Here is a 24,189-nt window from a genome sequence, read left to right on the forward strand (position 1 = left end):
TATTTTAAGCCAATTGTGAAAAAGAAGAATAAAAAGAACTTGTCCCTGCAGGTATGAAGCAATACTGCAGAGTCATAGCGGTATACTGGATTAGATAGATACAGGCTAACGAACCAGTGAAGCAGAACAAAAAGTCTATTAGTATATGGGAATTTGTCACAGAAGAGTAACAGCACAAACCACTCCAGAGAGCTTACATTATCTGATAATGTGTATTCCAAAAAATGACTCACTTCATCTAAAGAGTGTTCTTTCTAACTTTTATATAAAAAACTTCAAGCAAATTTATTTGAATTCCAAGTATAATTCTAAGTGTGAAAGGTAAACTATTGATGATACTAGGTGAGGAGTGGTTTCTGAAATGCCCACAAATCATAAACCAAAGGGGGTAAATGGAATATTTTGACGATACCTGATTGAAAGATTTCTGTCCAAACATATCTAAAGGCTCAAGAGAGAGAAGAAAATATTTGTACGATTGAAAAAAAGCAAAGGCTGACTATCAACAGTTCTTACAACCTAGGGGGGAGAAAACAAGCTGAGAGAAAAGGAGGTAATGACTGTAAAGCATCATTTTATGGAAGAAACTATCCAAATTTTTAAACATACTCCTTCAGTATGTTTAAGGAGTATGTTCAATCTCACTACCAATCAGAGAAATGCAAGCTAAAACAATGAGATAGTGCTTAATATCTATCAGGGAGACAAAACCCAGAAAGCTGGCTTCTGCCATCAGGCTTCAGAATAGGAAAGGAAGCTCTCTTGACCTCTTTGTTTGGAGAGAAAATTGTTGCATCCACCCTGAAGAGCAATCTCTCAGTGTGTAGTAAAATTACCTATGTGTGTAAACTTTTACATCTCCCTTAACTGCCTAAAATAACTTAGATGGAGGGTCTGGCCTAGAAGGAAAGATATTACCAGAGATTTTTTTTTTTTTTTTAATGTGAAAGACTTATCTGCATGTCACTGCAAACATCTGATTACCAAATATCTGCTCTTCTTATCTTGTTGTGAATTTCCCTCCTCCCTTTGGAAGCCCAGGCCAATATCCTATCCCTAACCTCAGGATGGTATATAACCCTCAATTGCCTGAATGCCTTTGGGTCTCATATTTTTATTGGCCTCTCACAGATATAAAATTAAATTTTTTTCTCTTATTAATCTTTTTACTCATTTAATTATTAGATGCCAAAGAACCTAGAAGGGAAAAAGGGAAAAATTTTTCCAACCCTACCACCAGCAATATTGATAGAGTTCAATAGCACTGAGTAAAAGAATAAACAGAAAAGATGAAGAACACAATACTGTCTAGAAAACATTTTCTTTTCTTTGTAAGGATACACGCATATTTAAGTAAACTTTGGAAGTATGACTGGAAGGATACACATGAAATACACTAGAGTGGGGAAGGAAAAGATCCTTGGAACGTATGTATTATTTTCTATTGCTGCATTAACAAATTACCATTTATTAACTGGCTTACAACACCACAAATTGTATTATCTTACGGTTCTGTGAATGAGAAGTCTGTGTGCTTCTCACTGGGCTTCTTTCTGGCATTTCTAGGGCTAAAATTCTAGCTTCTAGAGGCTCCCTTCCTTCATCTTCAAAGCCAGCAAAGGTTGTACCTCTTCGTACTTCCTTCCCTATCCCTCTGACTTCTTCTACCTTCTACTTCCACTTTTTGTTGTTGTTGAAATATAATGAATGTACACTGTTAAAGATCAGTTTCTGGTGTACAACATGATTCAACCCTTCTGTGCATTACTCAGTGCTCCTCACGGTAAGCGTAGTCACTATGTGTCACCGTACAGTGTAATTACAATCTTATTAGCTATATTTCCTATGCTGTATTTTTCATCTCTGTGACTTATTTTATAATGGCAAGTCTGCACCCTTAATTCCCTTCATCTGTTTTGCCCATCCTTCCCATGCCCTCCCCTCTAGCAACTACCAGTTTGTTCTCCGCATATATGAGTCTGTTCATTTGCATCTTTGTTTGTTACATTTTTTTTAGATTCCACATATAAGTGAAATCATATGGTATTTGTCTTTCTCTGTCTGACTTATTTCACTTAGCATTATACCCAACAGATCTACCCATGTTGTTGCAGATGGCAAGATCTCATTTTTTTTTTAATGGCTGAGTAATAATCCATTGTTTGTGCATGTGTTCACGCGCACATGTATGTCACTCTTTTATCCATTTATCGACTGAGGGACACGTAGTTGTTTCCGTAGTTTGGCTTTTACAAATAATGATGCAATAAGCACAGGGATGCATCTCTCTTTTCAAATTTGTATTTTTTGTTTTGGGGGGCAAATATCCAGTAGTGAAATTATTAGATCATATGATAGTTCTATTTTTAATTTTTTGAGGAACTTCATACTGTTTTCCACAGTGGCTGCACCAGTTCACAGTCCTACCAACACTGTACAAGGATTCCCATTTCCCTGCATCCTTACCAACACTTATTTCTTATCTTTTAGATTCTATCCTGATAGATGTAAAGTGATATCTCATTGTGGTTTTGATTTGCAGTTCCCTAATGATGAGTGATGTTGAGTATTGTTTCACGTATCTATTGGCTATCCATACATCTTCTTTGGAATAAATGCACATTTTAATCGCATTATTAATTGAGTTTCTTTGCTGTTGAGTTATGTACATTCTTTAGCTATTTTGGGTTTTTGTTTGTTTGTTTGTTTGGTTTTTTTAAAGATTTTATTTATTTATTTGACAGAGAGAGATCACAAGTAGGCAGAGAGGCAGGCAGAGAGAGGAGGAAGCAGGCTCCCCGCCGAGCAGAGAGCCCGATGTGGGGCTCGATCCCAGGACCCTGAGATCATGACCTGAGCTGAAGGCAGAGGCTTTAACCCACTGAGCCACCCAGGTGCCCCCATTCTTTACCTATTTTGAATATTAACTTCTTATTTGACATATAATTGTAAATATCTTCTCCCATTCAGTAGGTTGCTTTTTATTTTGTTAATGATCTCCTTCACTGTACAAAAGTTTTGTTTGTTTGGTTGTTTGTTTGTTTATTTTGGGGTAGTCCCAATAGTTAATTTTTGCTTTTGTTTCCCTTGCTGGAGGAGACAAATCTAGAAAAACGTAAATGTGCATCTCATTGGCCTTTCTTCCATTACTTCTGACTCCTTTTGCCTCCTCCTCTTCTACTTTTAAGGATCCTTGAGATTCCATTAAACCCCCCTGAATTATAATTCAGAATACTCTTTCTACCTTTAGGATCTTAACTTAATCAATACCTGCAAACTCCTTTTGTCATGTAAGGGAAAATAGTCACAGGTTCCAAAAGTAGAATATGGACATCTTTGGGTGGCCATTATCCTGCGTACCACAGGGAAAGATAAAAAGAAGTAAAAACAAAGACTAAACAAGTTAGGAAGAGTGATGATAATAAATATGACACCCAATGAAGAATGAAATAAACTGAATCCTGTGTGCTTGAGGTGCTAAATAGAGGAAAGAGGAAAAAGGGGAGGGGGATGGGGAGTTGTCAGCTGTGCTAAATGATGCTGAGAAGTCAATTAAGATAAGGATAGAGGAAACTATCACTGGATCTGGCAAAATGAAAACATTTGGTGAACTTAATAAAAGCAGTCTTAGTGTAGTGGTAGCAAAGAATGCAGGATTAAAATGGATTGAGGGGAGAAGATGAAATGAGGAAATGATGAGAAAACACAATGTCACTTCTATAATATGTGGTTTTATTACACAAAAATCTCCTAGTAAAAATGAAATGCCACAAAATAAAAAGCATATGAAAGTAAATTATTCTGTTCCTTAACGGAGTATCATGAAAGGCAACTTTCAAAGAGTATGTTTTTGAAATTTTAGTTGAAAAAAAGAAAGATAAACCTCATGGTATAATCACAAATGCATCAAAATAGATGCAAAGAAAAAAGCCTAAAAAATAAGTAAAAAGTCTTCTTGGTGGTTGTCTTTAGCAGGATGATAGATGATTTGTTTAAATTTTTCCCTGTTTTTCTAGTACTCCATTATGAATATGATTTTCTTCACTTTCCAGAAATAATGTAAATTCTTAGACATACTAAGATTCTTCAAAATTGTTTTTGCTTGAACTAAAAAGAAACTGTAAATACTGCACTTCGAACTGTGTGTGTGTTCACAATAACCAAACTATAAAACTTGACTGGAAATGCACCTAGGATTCATAACTGGGGTCAGCCCATTAACTATAGAGAAGTTAACTGAAACTTATGGGCCACAATTTCCTCATTTGTAAGTGGATAGTAGATATCTCAAGTGCTCCTACTAGCTTAAACATTTATGAGAATATTCAGATACAAATGACAGTATTTTCATGTAGTCATCTTTTATATATATATATATATATATATTATATATCATTCACATAAAAATCTATATAATTTACTTGTATCAAAAATTATCAGAAGATGGGGCTCCTGGGTGGCTCAGTGGGTTAAAGCCTCTGCCTTCAGCTCAGGTCATGATCCCAGGGTTCTGGGATCAAGCCCCACATCAAGCTCTGTGCTCAGCAGGGAGCCTGCTTCCCCCTCTCTCTCTGCCTGCCTCTCTGCCTACTTCTGATCTCTGTCAAATAAATAAATAAAATCTTAAAAAAAAAAAAAACATATTCTTAAAAAAAATTATCAGAAGAAAAAAGGTGAACTCTCTTGGACTGCTTCTAGTTATCAGAGTTGTCAAAGTTTGGATGACCATGTCAACAAATACAGTCACAGGTATGGCTAGACTAAAACATTTAATGTAATTTCAGAAACTCAACCACCTCTGCTACTGAACTACTGGTCTATATACATGAAGGCTCAACATATCCATGTGCCCAGTTCGTTGTCTTTCTTCAAAGACTGTTTGCTTTGATGAGAGAGAAAGGAAAGCCACACTTGTAGCCACAAGGGAACTTGGATAATCACCTAGTTCTCTTAGCAGAGTTCTCTCTGGAAATATACAGAACTGCTCTCCAGATAATCCAGCTGAAGAACACTCACATTTCATAACTTCTGGCTTCCCAATGACAGTTTTCCTGTCATGATGACTTTGGAGTTTAGCTATGAGATGAGAGCAAATCAACTTTAAGAATTGAAGAATATCAATACTTCATTTCCAATCCTTTCTCTAATTATATTTCCTGAGACACAGGAGCTTTGAAGGATATAAAAATGGCAGCCTTGTGGGCATGGGATTATAGAAAGAACCAGTAGAAAGTCTGGCTAAAAGAGTAAACTACATGTGACTTGCCAAGCTGTCAGGGGGGAAAAAAAATAGCATCTATCAGAAAACAGCATCTGCTCTACCCCTGCCCTCACTAATAGCCAGCTGTTTTCAGTTATTCTCACCTGCTGGCCAGGTTCTCTCAGGATGAACTCTTGCCAGGGGTGAAACAAATCCAGACAGTCGAGACTGAGCAATCACGCTACATCAGTCCTTTCTGTGTTTCTGAGGCCATGAACTCCTTCTGCCCATCTTGCCCTGGACCTTTGGTTTCCTATGGCTCGCCAGGATGCCAGCAGTTTCTGTGAACTGCAGAATGCCCCTCTTACTCTGTCTCCAATAATAACATCCTCCTGGTTTCTGCTTATCAAGCCTTTGGGTCATTATCTCCCCAGCTCAGTCCATGTGATCCTAATTACATTATGACTAAAGGTATGTGGCAATTTTTATTCGTTTGTTTGTTTTCTTTTTGGAAACAATTCCTACATCAAATTTAGCCTTTGATAAAAGTCTAGTGAAATTAACGTTGTATATTGTAACTTCTTTTCTACATCCACGGATGCCCCTTACTGTCAGTAATTAGCAATGGTAGATTTCCAGTATGCACACATTTCATCTTTTCTAAAGTTTTCCTCGAAAATATCAAACCATTAAGCTCTAATGAATCTTTAGGCACAATGATTTCAACTTGACAACTGTGCTGTATTCGTCAATCTTTTCTCTTGAGAGTCTGCTATATTTAATCCAGTTTTAAGAATGTGTTTAATAATTCTAATGTCTGAAACATATGGAAATCTTAGATTCCTTGAAGAAAGTCTGTTGTATTTCACTCAGTATTGGTGTTTTAAAATGTGGTAGAGAAATAAAGATTTCAGACTTTGTGGCACATTGCCTGAGTTCAAATCTCAATTCCGCCATGACTTTGGACAAGTCATTTAATTTCTTTCTGCCTCAATTTCAACGTAATTGTGCCTGCACTATAGGTTGGTTACAAAGATTAAATAAGTTAATACACGTACATGGTTTAGAAAAATACCTGGCATGCAGTATATTTTTAATAAGTGAGCTACTACTATTGTTGATGTTGCCATTCATCTGTATCTTTATTTCTTTGATAAAAGAAATAAATAGTTTCAAATTCATCGTTAACTATTTTTTCAGGAAACTTATTGCACAGTTGAATGCAGAGCAATTCTTTAGAAATCATAGTATTAAAAAATTCATGCATATGGACATTGCAAAATATACAAAATAGATAACCTAACCATGTAACATTAGACCTGGCAAACAAATAAATAATAGCATTGTGGCAGAGATGCTAACCCCGGAGACAAAGGAAGAGCCCTCCAAAATCTATTTAGATATTCAACAGTTCTTTTGGTCCCTGAAGCTAGTAAGAGTGAAACTAGCGGAGACGGATAAAATGAATATAGAGGATACAGAAGCTCTTAGAGAGATTACAGTCCCAGTAATTGTAGTTTCCCAAGAAATTTACATATCATCCAGTCTAACCTAGTCCCATCATGGCACAGATGAGAACTCAGAAACACACAGGGCACAGGTGCTATTTGGATCATACGGTTTTGAAGAAAATGAGTTAGAACCATGTCTTATCTAGAGATCCTATTTGCCATGTCACGGTAACTGCTTATTTCTGAGATCTCAGATTGAAACTACTACGGCCCCATGTTTGAAAGAAAGCTTCGTCATATATGCAATTTACCGACAAGACTCCCCAAAGACTACTAAATTTAACTCTGAATCTTAATTGGCCAGAAAAGTCCATATCGATAACAAATTCTATCAACCTTCCTGGAGGTTTGCTTAGTCTTTGTTTTATGACAGATGGCTTTTCCCTAATTAAGACTCCTTTCAGAATACAGAGATTATGCACTACACCTTGAGAAAGCAAATCCCTATTCTCCTAAGAGCCCCATGTTCTTAATATCCAAAGGAACCGAGGCAAAGAAGCTGAACATAATCCAGTCCTCCTTTTCCAACTAAGATTTCATTTCATACTTCACTACAGTTTCTCTAATCCCCACTTTCTCTTTGGGTTGCAGGGTATGGCGAGCCCACAACACGTTTAAAATCCCTGCTGATCCGTTGAGACGCTACACAGTGCATGACAGGGCTTGGCAAGCATGTGCATTGAGACCTTTTTTGTTAAATTTTTTTTTTAAACATCTAAATAAAACAGAGCCTGTGTTATCATCAGTTTTACTCTGTTTTGGAGGCCACTAAATCTTCTTGTTACTCCCAGGAGCGCCCCTTCATCGAACAGACATCGTCCTAATTGGGATGTGACCAAACAGCTGGATTACAGTGAAGCATTACCCAACCGGCAGAATTCCTTACCCACACACATCCACACGCACACAGCATCCTGCAGAAACAAGACTTACAAATGAATGCTTGAAGACTCATTTCTCACTCTGACCCCTGGGGTCAATGATGTCAGAGAAACTATTTCTGAAAAGAGCTCTAGAGTGGGAGTGAACAATCAGGACCAACAGTAATGAGCAGCTCTTGAAGGTCACAGCTGTTGAGCATCTAATTGTAACTTGAAAAGCTGAGTCCCAAGTTATTAATGATCTCGCTGATAAACTTTTTTTTTTTTCCCCCACTCCAAGTCATAGAAGCTTTTCTCTAACTTGGAAGATAAAGCGAAGAGCTGCTCTAGCTATAAATGCAAGACTTTTCCTGTCTAGATGCAGCTGTGCGTACTTGACTGCCTTCCTTCCTCACACACTCCGTGTACACCGGTGACCTTCATACAAATTGAGGCACGCCTCCTGATTCTAAGATCTCTCCTAAGGGAAGAGACCATCAACTCTGCCAAATATTTTGTTTTAGCTTGTTAGCTACTCAGTATTACAAAACAGACTGAATGAAATCAAATAAGTGATTTACTCAGAGAGCCAAAATGATCCTTTCCTTACTTTATATGCATGTGGCAGAAAACACAACACCTTCATTTGGAACACATACGCTATATTATGTGTTTTTAAGTTGGGTTATGAGAGGTGGAAATAATACTTCCACAGACCAGTAAAAATTATACTAGAGGATAAAAAGAACTGTCTGCTTTTCTCAAAAAAATCACTATGGACAAAGTAATGCAGACATGAGGACATAGAAGGTGTACGATTAAAAAATGAGGAAACACATCACACACGAGAATTCTATGCCAGAAAGCATCCCATATCCCTCAAGGATGATTTAAATCAGATTTGCTCCCCTTCCTGCTTCATTTGGCCTATTGATTTATAATTTCTTCCCAGGCAGGGGTTAAATCTTCACATTTCTCCTATTCATCCAGACAGTCATTTATTTATACACAGTAGGTTCACAGTAAATGCTCGCTGAATGAAGGAAATGAAATGTTTTAATTATAATGTCTTTCCAACTGGAGGGCTGTTCACTGCTCTCAGAACAGCAAGCCACTAAGGTTCTTTTTTTTTTTTCTTAAAGATTTTATTTATTTTTTTGGCAGACAGAGATCACAAGTAGACAGAGAGGCAGGCAGAGAGAGAGAGAGAGAGAGAGAGAGAGAGAAGCAGGCTCCCTGGTAAGCAGAGAGCCCGATGCGGGGCTCGATCCCAGGACCCTGGGATCATGACCTGAGCCGAAGGCAGAGGCTTTAACCCACTGAGCCACCCAGGCGCCCCGCCACTAAAGTTCTTGAATGAACCCCTGAGGCTGTCACAGAATGATGCAAGGCACTCACCTTTCCTCCCTCACCTTCCCGCAACCCCCCAGCAACCCTAAGGGAATTACTGAGCAGCTTCCACCAAGCCCAGAAGCAAACAACTGAAATCTCGGAACTGCAGCCTGTTAGTAAGACCTAAGTTAGACTAGGGGAGAAACTTGGCTCCTGTAGGGTAGAGACCGGGGCAGAGTATCTCGTGAGATTTTACTGAGATTCAGGTCTGTGAAAGAACATGTGTGCAAACACACATCCTCCTTGTCTATTCTTTTTCCTTCCTTTTTTTGCTTAATAGGCTCATCAGTGATATGTCATATAAGCATAACAATATATTGTCAGCTGCCCCCTGCTTTCATAGGTGGTCTACAGATCACAAGTATTTTGCATTTGAATTTTAATTCATATATCATTAAAGAAACATTTATTGAGCAAATATCATGAGCCACAGATAATAATATTAAGAACCCCAGCAAATACATGGTGAATAAAAAACAGTGCCATATCTCAAGACTCTTATGATCAAGGAGGAAAGTTGTATATATGCATAACTATATATGATAGTGTAATAAGTTCCTTAATACATTTTATTGTCAAATGTTGCCTGCTACACTTATACAAGAATGCACAGATCAATACATCTCCATCATTCTTGCTTCTCCATACACCAACAAAAATGAAGAAGTTTCCACCAAACCCAAGTCATTTAATCATCTATCAAATCTCTTGATATTTTCCCATTATCACAGCAGTGTGATGGTACCTTTTTCTTCAGTAGTGTCAGATCACCTAAGCAGCGGTGCAGGGAGACTTGAATAATGAATGGAGAGATCCCCATTCCCTTCAAACCATAATAACAACCTACATGCAAAATTCCAAAAAACAAAATCTATATCTCCACCATCTCTGTTCACCAAACTCAATGCCAAGGATTGGAATTTTCTAGCCTGACAAATACTGAAATAAGTAGTGCCTCATTAAAATGAGGGGTGCCAGTTTGGCTCAGTGGGTTAAGCCTCTGCCTTCGGTTCAGGTCACAATCCCAGAGTCCTGGGATGGAGCTTTGCATCTGTCTCACTGCTCAGCAGGGGGTCTGCTTCCCCACTCGGCCCTTCTGCCTGCCTCTCTGCCTACTTGTGATCTCTGCCTGTCAAATAAATAAATAAAATCTTTAAAATGAAACTATTCATATATCCATGTAATCTGAGAAGACTGTTTTGTTTTGTTTTGTCTTGTTTTGTTTTGTTTTGTTTTGTTTTTTGAGGATGGGGCAAAACTATTTACTATATGGTAAGATTTTTACAGTTAATCTTGAAAGGCCCAGAGAACAACTAATCAGCAAAAACAGTCAGAAATGCTATCCAAATTCTCTTCACTTCCTTTCTACATTTACACTAACCCTTCTGGAACAATTCATACATTTATGTGATTTTTTCTCTCTGTAGGTGATACCCCAATCTGCTGCTAAAGATCTAATCTACTTTAATTCCCATTATTCTCAAAATTCCTACAGAATGGGCTCATGAACACCTAGAAATTTATCATATTGAAAACTAAAATCATTACTTTCCTCAGAAACCAGTATTCCTTGCCAACTATTTAATTCAATGTGCAGATAAGGAATATAAGCATAGGTTGAACTCACAGCCATAAAATATTCTTAAAACCACATGTAATGATTTCAAAGCCTTTTATTTAATATACTCCCTTTTTAAAGAAATAATGAAAGTGCTTTTAGTTTTTCAATTTTAAAGTCTATGGTCACAATGTCTCAAATATTTTGCCCCAAGTATAAATTAAAAGTGTAATTTTGCACATTTCAAAGTAGTTAATGCCTGCATTTATATTCAACTTGCATTTAGATCCATTTGTAAATGGAAAAATGCACTTGTCTTCAGGGTTGTAGTAGACTCAAGAAGGAAAAAGCTTCATACTTCTTTTCCATAATATCAAAGAATTTTAGATTTGGCAAGGACTTTACAAATAGTAGCCAACCCATTAATTTTATGGATGGGATATTATACAAATTACTTCAATTTACATAGTTCTACAAGTAGCAGATGGTAGATTAATACTAAGGTGACTATTTACATTATCACCCAAATCAGGACACTTTTGAGAATGAAAGAGGACACTGTTAGGGATTCTTGCAGGATAACAGGTCTCTCTGGGAAAACCAGGACATATGGTCAGCCTAACTGTAACACTACACCGTGTATTTGACATTTTAATTGAGACTAGTCAATCTGCTATAGAGACAAGAAACAAACAGGACAGATAAAACTTATGTGTTACATATACATAATGTATAGGCAGGTAATTTGGGAGGCAGAGGCAGAATCATAAAATGTATTAAGAATAGACAGTAAGTTAGTAACTCACAGACATAGAATTAATGGAACAGAGGTCTATTAAACATCAGTAACAAGAACAGAACAAATAAGAGTGTTACTTAGAATAGGAAGTGAAGACTGTAAGCCTTAAATATTCATAAATCCCAGATCATGTCACTTCCAGAATAACAGTTACTCATCCCTAAATCTTCCTCCCTTAAGGACATCCATTGTGGCCCCTCTCTGACCCACGGAGTCTCTGCTTAAAAAACAGATATAAGCCATAGCAGCACAATACATTAAACAGTGAACTACGGCTGTGATCAGGTATACACATACCTGCGTCTCTCCAACAAAGGAAGCCAGTGTTACCTTCAGGCCCCTCCAACTACTGAGTTTCCTTGCTTATCTGATCTTTGTAACCACACAATCAGGAAAAGTCACTGATGAGGCAGAAAGGAAATTCGGATATTGCAACACTGTATAAAACAGAATTAATATGTGATCCTCCTCCAGTCCATCCCATGGAACTCCGTGCTCATTGTGTGTACATCTATACTACAGCTTTCTCCTTGACTTCCCACTACAGAAAAAAACCACATGATTCCAGAATCTTGTCATCTTGGTCTGTGAGCCCTTCACTCCCAGGACCTTAGTTATAACTTCTCTAGTAGTTTATGTAAGTTCCCATACAACGGAACATATCTCAAAAATCTCATTAATTCATTTGCTCATTCAACAAACATGAGTACCTTTCACAGAGAATGCTCAATTTTGGGGTACTTAGAGTATAAAGATGAAAGGGACAGTGTCTGCTATTAAACAGAGTCCAAGGAAGAAAACAGATAAGTCAACAGACGAGGTATAATAGTGCTGTCATACCTTAGCTGCCAGGGATCAAAGAAGCCTTCCCACAGGAAGTGACACCAGACAATATAGAACAGATTAAAAGAGAGAAGAGAAAAATATACTCACTGACACATTACCTACTGATGCTATGACATTTTTAAGAAAATGATACAGATTAACTCATTTAATACCATAAGTCTATCAATTATTATGGTTATTACTCCTATTCGAAAGATACAGAGAGGCTTGGAGAGGTCAGACATTTGGGAAGTAATGGAGTCTGGACTGAACACCAGACATTCTGGCCCAAGAAACAGTCCTCTTTATCACTAAATTACACTGCCTCTTACCCCAAATACCAAGAACTAAAATATGACGGGGAGTCAGAAAGGCAAAAAAGGGAGAGAAGGGCATGGCCACGAGAGAACCCAAAGCAACAGAGTTAGACGTGGCATGGGTATAAGGAGTAACTGTAAGAGATGAAGACATTAAATTGGGAAGGGCCCAGAAAATTAGATTACTAAAGCTCTTACCAAAATACTTATAATGTCCCATGTCATGTGGCCGCATAATTCAAAGTTTGTATCACAATCTTGTACGAGGAAAACAAGTAAATACTTTATGTAGCATGGAAAACAAAAACCAAAACAAGTCTTGTCATTTTCGATTAATGATAACTTACTTTAGATTTATAGTTACATCTTATAAACATTTTACATTCTCTGAACTACAACACAACACAAATAAAGATTTTAACAGAGTGTATATATAATCTAAAGTAGAGTTGTATCCATGGGTTACTTAACCATTTCTACTTTGTTTAAATTTCACACATGTAATTATTATCTACAACCCTATAGACAGGCACTTGTGTATATGTGTATGACAATACTATGTTGTAGTAGACATTTATTTTAAAATAGTAAACAGATTTGTTTAACAGGAGAAATAAAATATAGGTAATAAATAAACCAGCAAAATACATATTTTCATAAGCTGTTCAAATAATTCTGCTAGACTTTCTTCCCATTATAAATAATCAAATTATTTTTCATTTTCTATAAGTAATTACATTATTTAATATGGGCAAAACCAAATTTATAAATATCAGATGAACAAAATAGTATATATATTTTTCCAGATGTGAAAGTGTGGGATTAAATTACTTTTACAAGATCAACAGTTTCGAAGAAAATTGAGAAGTCAATCATTTTGAATTCCTAAGATTTTTAAAAAGTAAAAGTCTTAATGCATTTACTTTTTAACATAGAAATAAAGGTGTATATAAATATTTTTGTGTCTAAGCAAATGCATTGAAAATAATGTTAATTTTTTTATATTTAAGCCTAGTTTTGATAAACATGACAATTTTAACATTATGATTCTTTTTTTTTTTTAAGATTTTATTTATTTATCTGACAGACAGATCACAAGTAGGCAGAGAGGCAGGCAGAGAGAGAGAGGGGAGGAAGCAGGCTCCATCCCAGGACCCTGAGATCATGACCTGAGCCAAAGGCAGAGGCTTTAACCCACTGAGCCACCCAGGCGCCCCCATAGTATAATTCTTAAATTCTTAAAATGATTTAAGTATTTCAACAAGTCTTCACCTTCTTTTTTTGGCTACAAACTACATATAAATATAGTATAACATACACATATACATATACATATACATATACATATACATATTTAAATTCATTCAGTTAAAACTCATTACAATATATAATATTTAGTTTAATTATTAATTTATAAGCCTGATCCAAAAATATTTTAGTGTTTTTCTTTTAATCTCCAGCAGTATTAAACATCCCAGAAATAAAATTTTTAAATTTGTACTACATACTTTTAAAATGGTTCACTCCAGCACTGCTTTAGCCTGATGTATTATAATTAACTATTGATCAAAAAGGAACAGGGAAAAGCAATCCCCAAATAGGAGAAAATTACTAAACTTAGTCATACTTCCTTGATTCCATCGTATATACTCATAAACCTCATCCCCTATTATTTGCTCTATTTATACATAGGGCATTTAAGAAAGATCATGGCATCAATAATTTATCACTGAGAATCAAAAACACTTTCATTTTCTCATCCATTTAGCTCATGCTCTGTCATCATTTTGTATATATGAACTTTCTGTGGATTAACATTAGTAAAGGCTGCCAGAGGGGCAAAGCATAAAAAAGGTTTGGGACTTCCTCTACCTCACCAACATGTTGACCCATGATTTGATCACCTTCAACGGCTTATAATTTTCTCTTCCCTAAATGTAGGTGTATCCCCAGGATCTCTCATTGCCTATTATCTTCTATGCTTTGGGTAATCTCATAACCCACCACGGCCTTAATTATCACCTTCACGTTGAAAACTCCTAACTTTATCACTAGCAATAACTTTTCCCTTGATATTTAGATTCATATCGTAGAGTTTGCCTAACCTTTACACTTCTGACCCAGTATTTTGAAGACCAAACTCACCATTTTTCCCTGAAAACCAAAGCTTCCTCTTGACATCCTAATTCTGTGAATGGTACCAAGCCAGCCACCGAGGCATCTTTGATTCCCTCGTCCTCACTTCCTACATCCAATTAACCGGTAACCAGGCTCTGCAGATTCAGTCTCTGCAGATTCATGTGCTTCTCTCACACAGTTCATCTTCTCTCCATCCCCATTGCTAGCTCCCCAGTTCAGACATTCATTACCTTCTGCCCTACGGCAACAACCTAACTGATTTACTTTCAAGTCCCTCTCTACCCTCAAGTTCCCCACATCATCCTGACAGTTTCTAAACTGCAACTCTGATCAAGAGCTTCTAAAGAATTTCAGCTGCAGACGAAATTATGTACAAAGTCTCACCCGGACATTTAAGACCCCCCTACAAGATGGTTACAACCTACCCTTCCCCTTCAAACTTCCTGCCTCACTATTTCTTCCCTCATGTCTATATTGCTGGTTAAACTACTCTTCACTATTTGATGAAAATGACAGAATTCTCTCCAACTAAAATTTTGTTCACATAATTCAATACTTTGGAGGACCCCCATCCTCCAGCACCTCCCAACTGCTTGCAAAGGATCCTAGGGATTTTCAAGAGTTAGTTAAAATACCACATTATCTAAGAATGCTTTACCCAGTCTCCCTTCTATCCTACCCATTCTCCCTTCTATCCTATCCCCCATGCCACACCAGGAATGCCACCTTTTCCTTCTTTAAAATACTATAGCACTTGTGGGACACCGCATTTCACCAAATCATAGTCAAACGCTTACTGGTATACTTCGGTCTCCGACAACAGACTACAAATCCTGGAGGAAAGGAAATGCCTTACAGAGTCTTCTATGTACATTACAGGCACAAAGTATGTGAATTAAATTAACAAGTTATTTTCTCTTTTAAACATTTGAGTTTAGTTACCCAAGCTATCAACTCATAATGTGCCCAAAGTATAAAGACAGTATTTGAGAATATTACTTTGTCTTTTCTTCAACCCAAACAGAAATATGAACAAGGACTAAATAAATTCACTGAAAATTCTCCGTGGATCTTTCATTTCATATCTCTGGTATAATTATTCCAAAAAAAAAAAGTGAATAAAAAAAAGGGCTAGGGGTAAATAGTGGTAGATACCACTTACTGGTCTCAAGGACTATATGCTTATCATATTTAATATATTTATATATGATACCTAATCATTACAACAATGTAAGTACTTTTATCATCACACTATACAGAAGAGATAATTTTTTTTCAAGCATAAGTCCTTGAACCTGGTTAAGACTGCTAATAAAAAGTGAAGCTGGGACTAGACCTAAATATTTCTGACCCCAGAGCTCAGATAATAATGGTGATTCATGGTACTATTCTCTCTGTATCATTCAAAGCAAAATGGTGAAAATTTAATGATATGTCTAATAACCAAGAAAAAGAAATTGCTTCTCGGGTGGTCAAGAGTGAGGGAAAGTGATCATAGCAAGGGAAAAGTCATCAATTTAATAAACTATATATATAAAAGAGAAAAAGAATAGAGTGTCTGACCAAGTTTCTATATTTCTGGACTGGAGACTGTATGACAAATGCAGAATCTAAAAGCACAGACATAAGCCAATCTATGAGAGTATAATGTTTTATACACAGCACCTGTCCTGTCCTCCCCTTTCATCTTAATTTAGGGTCAAGGCTCCTCTAAATATAGTGGAAGTTTCCTTTGTATCTGGGATACACTGCAGATCTCTTTTGCTACATCCATTAAGTTGAAAGGAAACAGAAGAAAAAGGAAAGGATTTACTAATAATTGACTAATTTATTCTAAGAAGTATCTGTCATTGATAGTGTCAAATATGCTCCTTTGGGACATATATACAATTATTAACACATGGCAGATACTCAAGTAATGAGTTAATGAAACAACTTGCAATACATTCCTAACTAAATCAAAGGAGCATATGTTTTTTTTTTTGCCTAAATGTTAGTTTAGCTTCTAGTTCCCAACATTCATATTGTTTGTAATAAGAAATATATAATATATATAATTTATAATTTATAAAAATATATAAAATATAATTTCCATAAGCCTTTTGAGAAGCTATTCATACCCTTCTCAGATGAAAAAGGGAAAATAATTTACAGTTTATGCCAAAAGAAACAAAAGAATTTATCATATTTCCCTATTAATTCTTTAAGGCCAAACTCACTAACACATTTATTTTCAACTGGATTCATCATGTTGGTATTTGTACCATTTGGGAAAGAAAAAGCTCCTACAGAAATGCTTTGAAATCATGTTCAGGGCTGCAAGGTTTATTATTATTTTTTTAACCTCTGTGTTTTACCTATTTCTGTAGAGACCTATTACCCTTTCCCACATCAAAGTATAATATGGCCCTAGATGTATATAAGAACTCTAAAGACTAATGAGAAAATAATGTGTTTTGAATATTAATTAGACCTAACTTTTTGTCTACCTTAGCAAACCTCACTGTAAGACAAAAGTGAACAGGGTCTTTCTTCTGAAATAATACTACAGTAATATAAAACAAGAAGCTAACACAGCACTTTGAAGACCACATAATACTGTTCTCTTGCAGTAACAATTACATCCAGAAGACTGAGCTTGTAAAACAGAGGTTTTTCCATTGCTATAGCAATATTAATCTGTTCTTCTGTGACAAGTTCCTTCAACTCCATATCGCCCTATGAACGCCTAGTCTTTACCTACATATGCCAGACTATAATGTAATAACAAAATTAGAATGAGCTTTTCCAAAAAATTTGGGAGTAGGGGGAGTAAAAATACGAGAACACGCCAGAAGGATAACTTATCAAAGTCCATATAAGTAACACTAACAAAAACAGTAAGAGTAACACAGTCTCAGATTTTGCAGTGATCATCAGTTATAGCAAAGGCAAATATAAAAACCAGACAGAAGTGAAGAGAAATTGTTCACTATATGCCCATGCTTAACTTTCAGGACATTCTAGTTGAGAATCAAGAGAAAGGTAACTGTTCTGTCAAGAATAGGGCTTGGGGGGCACCTGGGTGGCTCAGTGGGTTAAAGCCCCTGCCTTCGGCTCAGGTCATGATCCAGGGTCCTGGGATAGAGCCCCATATTGGGCTCTCTGCTCAGCAGGGAGCCTGCTTCCCCCTCTCTCTCTGCCTGCCTCTCTGCCTACTTGTGATCTCTGTCAAATAAATAAAATCTTAAAAAAAAAAATAGTGCTTGGGATGGGTGAATACGAAGGAAAATCAATACAATTCAACCCTACATCAAATTTTTAGCTAAGCTGAAGAGGACTCACGTGGCATAGGACATTCCAACTGGCAAAGATAATATCATTCGCAAAGATACAGAGAGAAAGGGGCATAGTTTGTTTGGTGAGCTGACAGAACTTCCATGAGGCTGAAGAGTAAGACACATGTGGCAATGTCGTCTGAGATAAGAGAAAATGTGTTGCCTACTAATCATATTTACTAGATGTATATGCTCTGGCCTGTAGGTTTTAAAGCATCTCACATTTACCACTCCCTGTTCCTCATTTATTCCAGTGGCCACTGATTTACCCTATCATGTTGGTTGAGTTCATGGTATATAAAAGAATTGACTCCATTCCCAAATCATTTTGTTTGACAAGTAACCCAGCAAGAGTTTTTGCCACCCTTTCCCTGCCTCTATCAGTTTGTTACAATACTGTTACCTGTACAATGAGGTGAGCTCTTCAGCTATGGTCTTAGATTTGTGACTTTAAAAATGCTTATTTTTTTGGTACAGTTTTGATTTTTTAGACTCTTACCCACTGAGAATATTAGACATCTCTTTAAGAAATAGTATCCCTTTACAATGTCATCAAAGGATAGGCTAGTCTCATAATCAGTTTTAATTAGGCAAGAGTATAAATCAAGGTTCATTTTGGAGGTAGTCTCAAAAGATACATGGAGATTATCTTTTGTTATTATTTTATTAAATGGTGTGTCATGTTATGCTGTTAATAAGTACAAATATGAGCAAATTAGTGTCCTGTATTCTTCCAAATTTTGACATGGAACATTGTACTAAGAACTGAATGAATGTCAAATATATCTAAGCTGCAGATCAACTGTCTGAACTGTTCAACCTGTTTCCCTGCCACATACTGAGAAGTACTTACTGCAAATGCCCATCTATAATAAGAATTCTGTTTCTTGTTGTCTCATGGGAACACAAGAGAGCTCAAAGTCAGATCTAATCTTGGCTCCACTCTAACCCTGCTAGGTATCACTGGGAGGTAGAAGGACGGATTGAATAAAAATCCTAGGAGATGCTCTTTTGTTACAGAGTATCTTATCATACCTAAGACAAAATAGAATGCTTCACAAAGAATGGTAATTTTTTTTTCTTTTTGATGAGAATCACTTATGATCAACAAATGGCATTTTTAATTATCTTTTTTTTATCTTTTTTTTTTCAGATTTGTATATTGTATTTAAGTTACGAGCTTTTAATTAGGGGCCCAAAAGTTACGTTTCTATTCAAAGGAATGTGTTGAAGTTACTTATAACACCATCATTCCATACCATCATTCTCTGTTTCATCTTGTCTTTCTTACCTCAGTAAGTGGTACAGTCACTCATCATGCTTTCTTTGAAGCTAGAAACCTCTTTGTCCTCTGAGTTTTCTTTTGGTCTAGTCACATATCCCATGAATATCTAACTCCTGTCCATTGATCCTCATTATTACTAATGTCACTCACTCTTTGAGTCAGGGCTAGCAACATTTCTTACTTGACTCAATAGAATAACCTTCCTATCTCCAGTCTTGAAGTCTCTAGTTCATTGTTAATACAGGCAGCAGGTCAGTCTTTGCTTAATGCCTGTAAGATTAATTTAATTGTTCCCTCACTCCCATCAGCAAAAGTCTCAACTCTACATAACATTGTATCATGCCATCCTGATCAGATCTTTAACCACTTCTGCATATAATTTCTGCTCCTACATTTAGAACTCCCTCTCGAACATGCACAGATCAAATCGTATGTTTATCATACTTTTACAAACAAGGTTCTTGGCCTCTTCGGTTATAGGGTAGAGATATCCCCTAGCAAGCACCTGCCACACTGTACTCTATTGTGTCCCTGTGCTCACTGAGAGATCGGAGTTTGAGTTTCCTGTCTGTGTCTTCCTAGGACTTAGCCCAGTATCCAGTAGGCATTTATGCTCAATCCAGTGTCATTGAAAAAATAAAAAAGGGCAAGAGTGAACTATGGAACATCCGGTATTTTATAATTTAGATCAATTTTACTTTTGTTTAAAGTAACAAAACAAATCAAATGGAGTTTTCTACTTATAATTATCATAAAAGCATTCCCATTTATAAACATAAAAACCCAAGAACGGGAAAAATGAGAAAAAAAAAATGATGGCAGAGTTTGATTTGATTCTCCCAAAGGACGGATAGAATACACAAGTTCCTTGTAAAAGCATTTTGGCTCTTCCAAAGGTAAGCTTTAAAATGAGCACAGGGTAGCATTTTTTATAACTTGTCAAGATTTAAATGCTTTCGGTACATTCTGAGAGAACACCCTTATGAACTCTGCACACTCCATGTGTGGCTTGCAGGAGGGTTATTTGTAGATCATCTCAAAGAACTTATGCATCTGCAGGAGAATCACAATTAAACCAAGGAAAATCCTGATAAAAAACACATTTACATTCCTTTGGTTTCAAGGAAAAGTCTTGATATCTAGTCATTAACTGGGCAATCTGCCCTCAGACTTCCTTCTGCCTTAATGTACTAAGGAGAAACATGTCTTCTGAGAACAATGTTTTTAAATTCTTTATGCTTTGCTGCTCTACTGTGAAGTCCTAATTCCTGTGAATCCAAACACTCATTAACTCTTAAGAACGGTTATTAGCTCAAATAAATATAAAATTTAAAAAAGGACAAAGTTTAATTTCAAGCCAATAAAAAGATTTTCTTTTTTTTAATGTTGTTAGGATTGCTTTTGTTGGCTTTCTCCTCAGTTGTCTGGCTATCTATAGGACAAATACAGAGGTTAACATTTTTAAAAGGAGCATCAATTTGATTTTTCAATTAAAAATTACATTAATAAGTCTTTATATTGATTTCTGAGTTTTCTATATCTTAAATTATCTTGCTTCTGTAGCAAACAGTTGTTTTTATTTTAAGAAATGTGGAGGAAAGGAGAAGGGGAGGGAGCCAGAGTTCACTGGACATCTGCTTGTTTGCATTCCTTCCTGTCTTTTCAACTTGAAGAGCTCAAAGTAATGTGGTATTTTTCCTTTCACTTTCATTTTTAATACATGTCTAAGCATTCCAGCTGTATGTATCATCTTCTGTATCAGGAAAGATAATGCCCCTGTAATATTTACTTTTTTTTCTTCTTTATTTTTTCTTTAGGGAGTACTAGAAGATGACCTTCAGATGCTCTTTACCTCACTGATAAAATTACTTTTGCACCAAAGCAACTTTCAAAAAATATTGTCTCCTTATAACAGATTAACATGATTCTGCAGGCACCTTTTAAAATCACATGACGTTTACCTCAGTCTCCACTTATGAGATCACATACTTATGCTTTCTTTACTGTCTAAAGCAAAATATAATGAAAATTTCCTATTTGTAAGTTGAGAGAAAAGCATGATTTAGAACCCATTAGTGTACTGAAAGTTGTCACATACATGGCAAAAAGTAAAAGCTAGTAACATAGAAAAATCTTATTAAACTATAAATGTTGGGGAGCATTTAAATTCAGCCAACTTCTTAGCAAAAGTTCTATAGGAAAAAGTATTCTGACTGATATTCTGATTTTTTCCCCTCAAAATTGAGTTGCCAGCAGACGTGTGTGTGTGTGTGTGTCTGTGTGTGTGTGTGTGTGTGTGTGTGTGTGTGTGTGTGTAAATGTTAGCTGCTGGCTTGAACATTTATAACATTTACTCAAAAATTAAACTTCGTTTTTGGATTCCTTCCTCAGGAGTACTAGAAACTGTGATGAATGTACATGCATTGAAGGAACTTAAATAATATTAATTTTGTATTATTATTTTAAAATATAAATCAAAAGCCAACATCATAAGGAAAATTTTGCAACTGTTGAAGCATATTCTGTGAAAAATATGACTGCATCCAATATAGACACTTCAGGTTTGAAATGATAATACAAAACAAAGAGCAGGAGAAAAAAAATAAAAAAGAATTTCTTAAAGAATGTTACTATACACTTTCCCTGAATTTGCTGAACACACTAGAAACAATTGCACACAGTTCTGTGGAAGTACATGCACTCCCCATCACTAATCATCAACACCAAGGAATGAATGCGAATCTGGATGGAAAGATTCTAGGCCATTGACTGAACTAGGTGACTGAGCAGACAGAGCCACCGTGAAGGCCAAGTCACTCTCACACTTACTCTTTCTATGTAGCTGCAGTAATTGAAGAGGTAGGTTTAACTCTTACATGTCAGAATTGAAAAATCCATCTCAGATGGGTTTACGGTATGTTTCTCTTGGTCCCTGAGCTGAAAACCAAGTTTTCCAGCTTATTTTACCAGGGAATACGGTTATGGGGTCAAGAAGATAAGCTCAGTGCTATTTTGTGTTCCTTTGCCAGTATTTCTCGTATGAATATCCCCTTGAAGAAATTATGGAGTAGGAGAGATGACACTGTTTTAGGAAAAAACTCGATAATTATGGTTCCCCTAGCCAAATGCTTCCCAGCCTTTTTCATGTAGTTTACAAATAAAACTGTTAATATGGTATATAATATAATGTAATATAATATAATATAATATAATATAATATAAATGTATTTCATATATATAATATATATAAAAATATATATGAAATATATACATATTACATTCATATAAGTTTATCAATTATTTAAAGCTTTTTTTTTTATATTTTATTTATTTATTTGACAGAGATCACAAGTAGGCAGAGAGGCAGACAGAGAGAAAGAGAGAGAGAGAGAGAGAGAGAGAGAAGCAGGCTCTTGGCTGAGCAGAGAGCCCGATGCGGGACTTGATCCCAGGACTCTGAGATCATGACCTTAGCCGAAGGCAGTGGCTTAACCCACTGAGCCACCCAGGCGCCCCCAATTATTTAAATATTATCAAAGAACATTAACATAAAAATATATCATGTATATAAAGAAAATGTATATCACATATCACATTATACTTATTATATTATATTATATTCCCTATAGGATATAAGAGGGATAGGAGTGCTTGTATGGAGTTTAGTGAGAAAAATTACATTGCCTAAGTATTGGATAAATTATTGGGGAAAAGAACAGTATTGAATTTTTGCAAGTTTTCTATTTCTCACTAGAGCTTCAAGAGATCGATGTCAGGGGCGCCTGGGTAGCTCAGTGGGTTAAAGCCTCTGTCTTCGGCTCAGGTCATGATCCCAGGGTCCTGGGATCGAGCCCCACATTGGGCTCTCTGCTGAGCAGAGAGCTTTCTCCTCTCTCTCTGCCTGCCTCTCTGCCTACTTGTGATCTCTCTTCTCTTAAAAAAAAAAAAAAAGAGATGGATGTCATTCACTGCATTTGCCAGGTGCAAAGACAATATTATAAAGCACTGTCAACATTTTCATAAGAAAATTATGTTGCTTTTATAACTATCACTTTCCTATCAGATTTTATGCTTTAAATGACTATATACAATTCCTAACCAAGATGTGTTCATCCTACTCTCCTCAAAAACTTGGTAGTTTCCACTGATGAGATTTTTTTCTTTCCCCAAACACGCAGATTATCAGAAATGTTAAAATTTGTCTTTTACAAGCATCACATTTTACAATAGTTGAAATGGTCACTAAAAGTAATTTGAAATTTCCTGCGATACTGCAGAGATATTTCAAACCCATTCAGAAATGTAAAGTCAAACATTTTGGCATAATGAGGAGGCTCTAACTCCGAACAAGCATGCAGGGTTCAACGACTTGCTGGGAGACGGCTAGATGCAGACAGACATCAGCCTCATTGAGCGGATGCTGATGGGAACAAATGAGAAGACACATTTGGGGCACTGCCTGGGGCGGAGCCTTCCAGGAGTCCCTGCCCAGCCTCCCCCAACCCCCTCTCCCCACCGCTGGCCGCACCTTGGGCTGCACTCTGGGCTCCTTGGGCACCTGGACCGCGACCTCCTCTGGTAGCTCCACGGGGCCCTTGTCCACGATGAGTAGTGGCCCGCTCTGCAGCTGGTTGCTGAAGGAGATGTCTGGGTGGGAGAGCGCCTCCGGGGCTGCGCTCAGCATGTCGCAGTGGAGCAGGAAGGGCTGGATGTCGCTCACTGTGCTTGCCACCTGCGGGGACCGCAGGGCGCACCATCAGACTCCGCTCAGCTCAGGCCCGCTGCAGAGGAGCCCAGCTAGAGGCTATTCCTGAGGCTGCTCTCTGCCGCAGGCCCTAGTCCCTGGACTCCAGCCACCCCAGGCCCCACTCAGATAACCCTGGAGCTGAGAACACATCCCCCGTCCCCAAGTGTCGTGCGGATTGTGTATTTCTGTCCTAGCTAAACACTACCTCAACCTAATCCTTAGCAGTAATTGGAAAATTA

General features: G+C 36.8%; 1 protein-coding gene across 1 annotated transcript in view; it reads right to left on the minus strand.

Annotated features, from left to right (window-relative positions):
* The window catches only part of LOC111148839 (adhesion G protein-coupled receptor L3), a 570,699-nt gene extending 546,739 nt beyond the window's left edge, over window positions 1-23,960 (minus strand). The window contains exon 1 of the mRNA XM_022505656.1: window positions 23,732-23,960. Within this exon, the coding sequence (XP_022361364.1) occupies window positions 23,732-23,960 (229 nt within the window). The remainder of the gene's footprint in view (window positions 1-23,731) is intronic.
* Between the last annotated feature and the right edge of the window lie 229 nt (window positions 23,961-24,189).

This window comes from Enhydra lutris, unplaced genomic scaffold (assembly GCF_002288905.1).
Source record: "Enhydra lutris kenyoni isolate GAN:26980312 unplaced genomic scaffold, ASM228890v2 scaffoldscaffold21, whole genome shotgun sequence".
Taxonomy (NCBI): domain Eukaryota; kingdom Metazoa; phylum Chordata; class Mammalia; order Carnivora; family Mustelidae; genus Enhydra; species Enhydra lutris.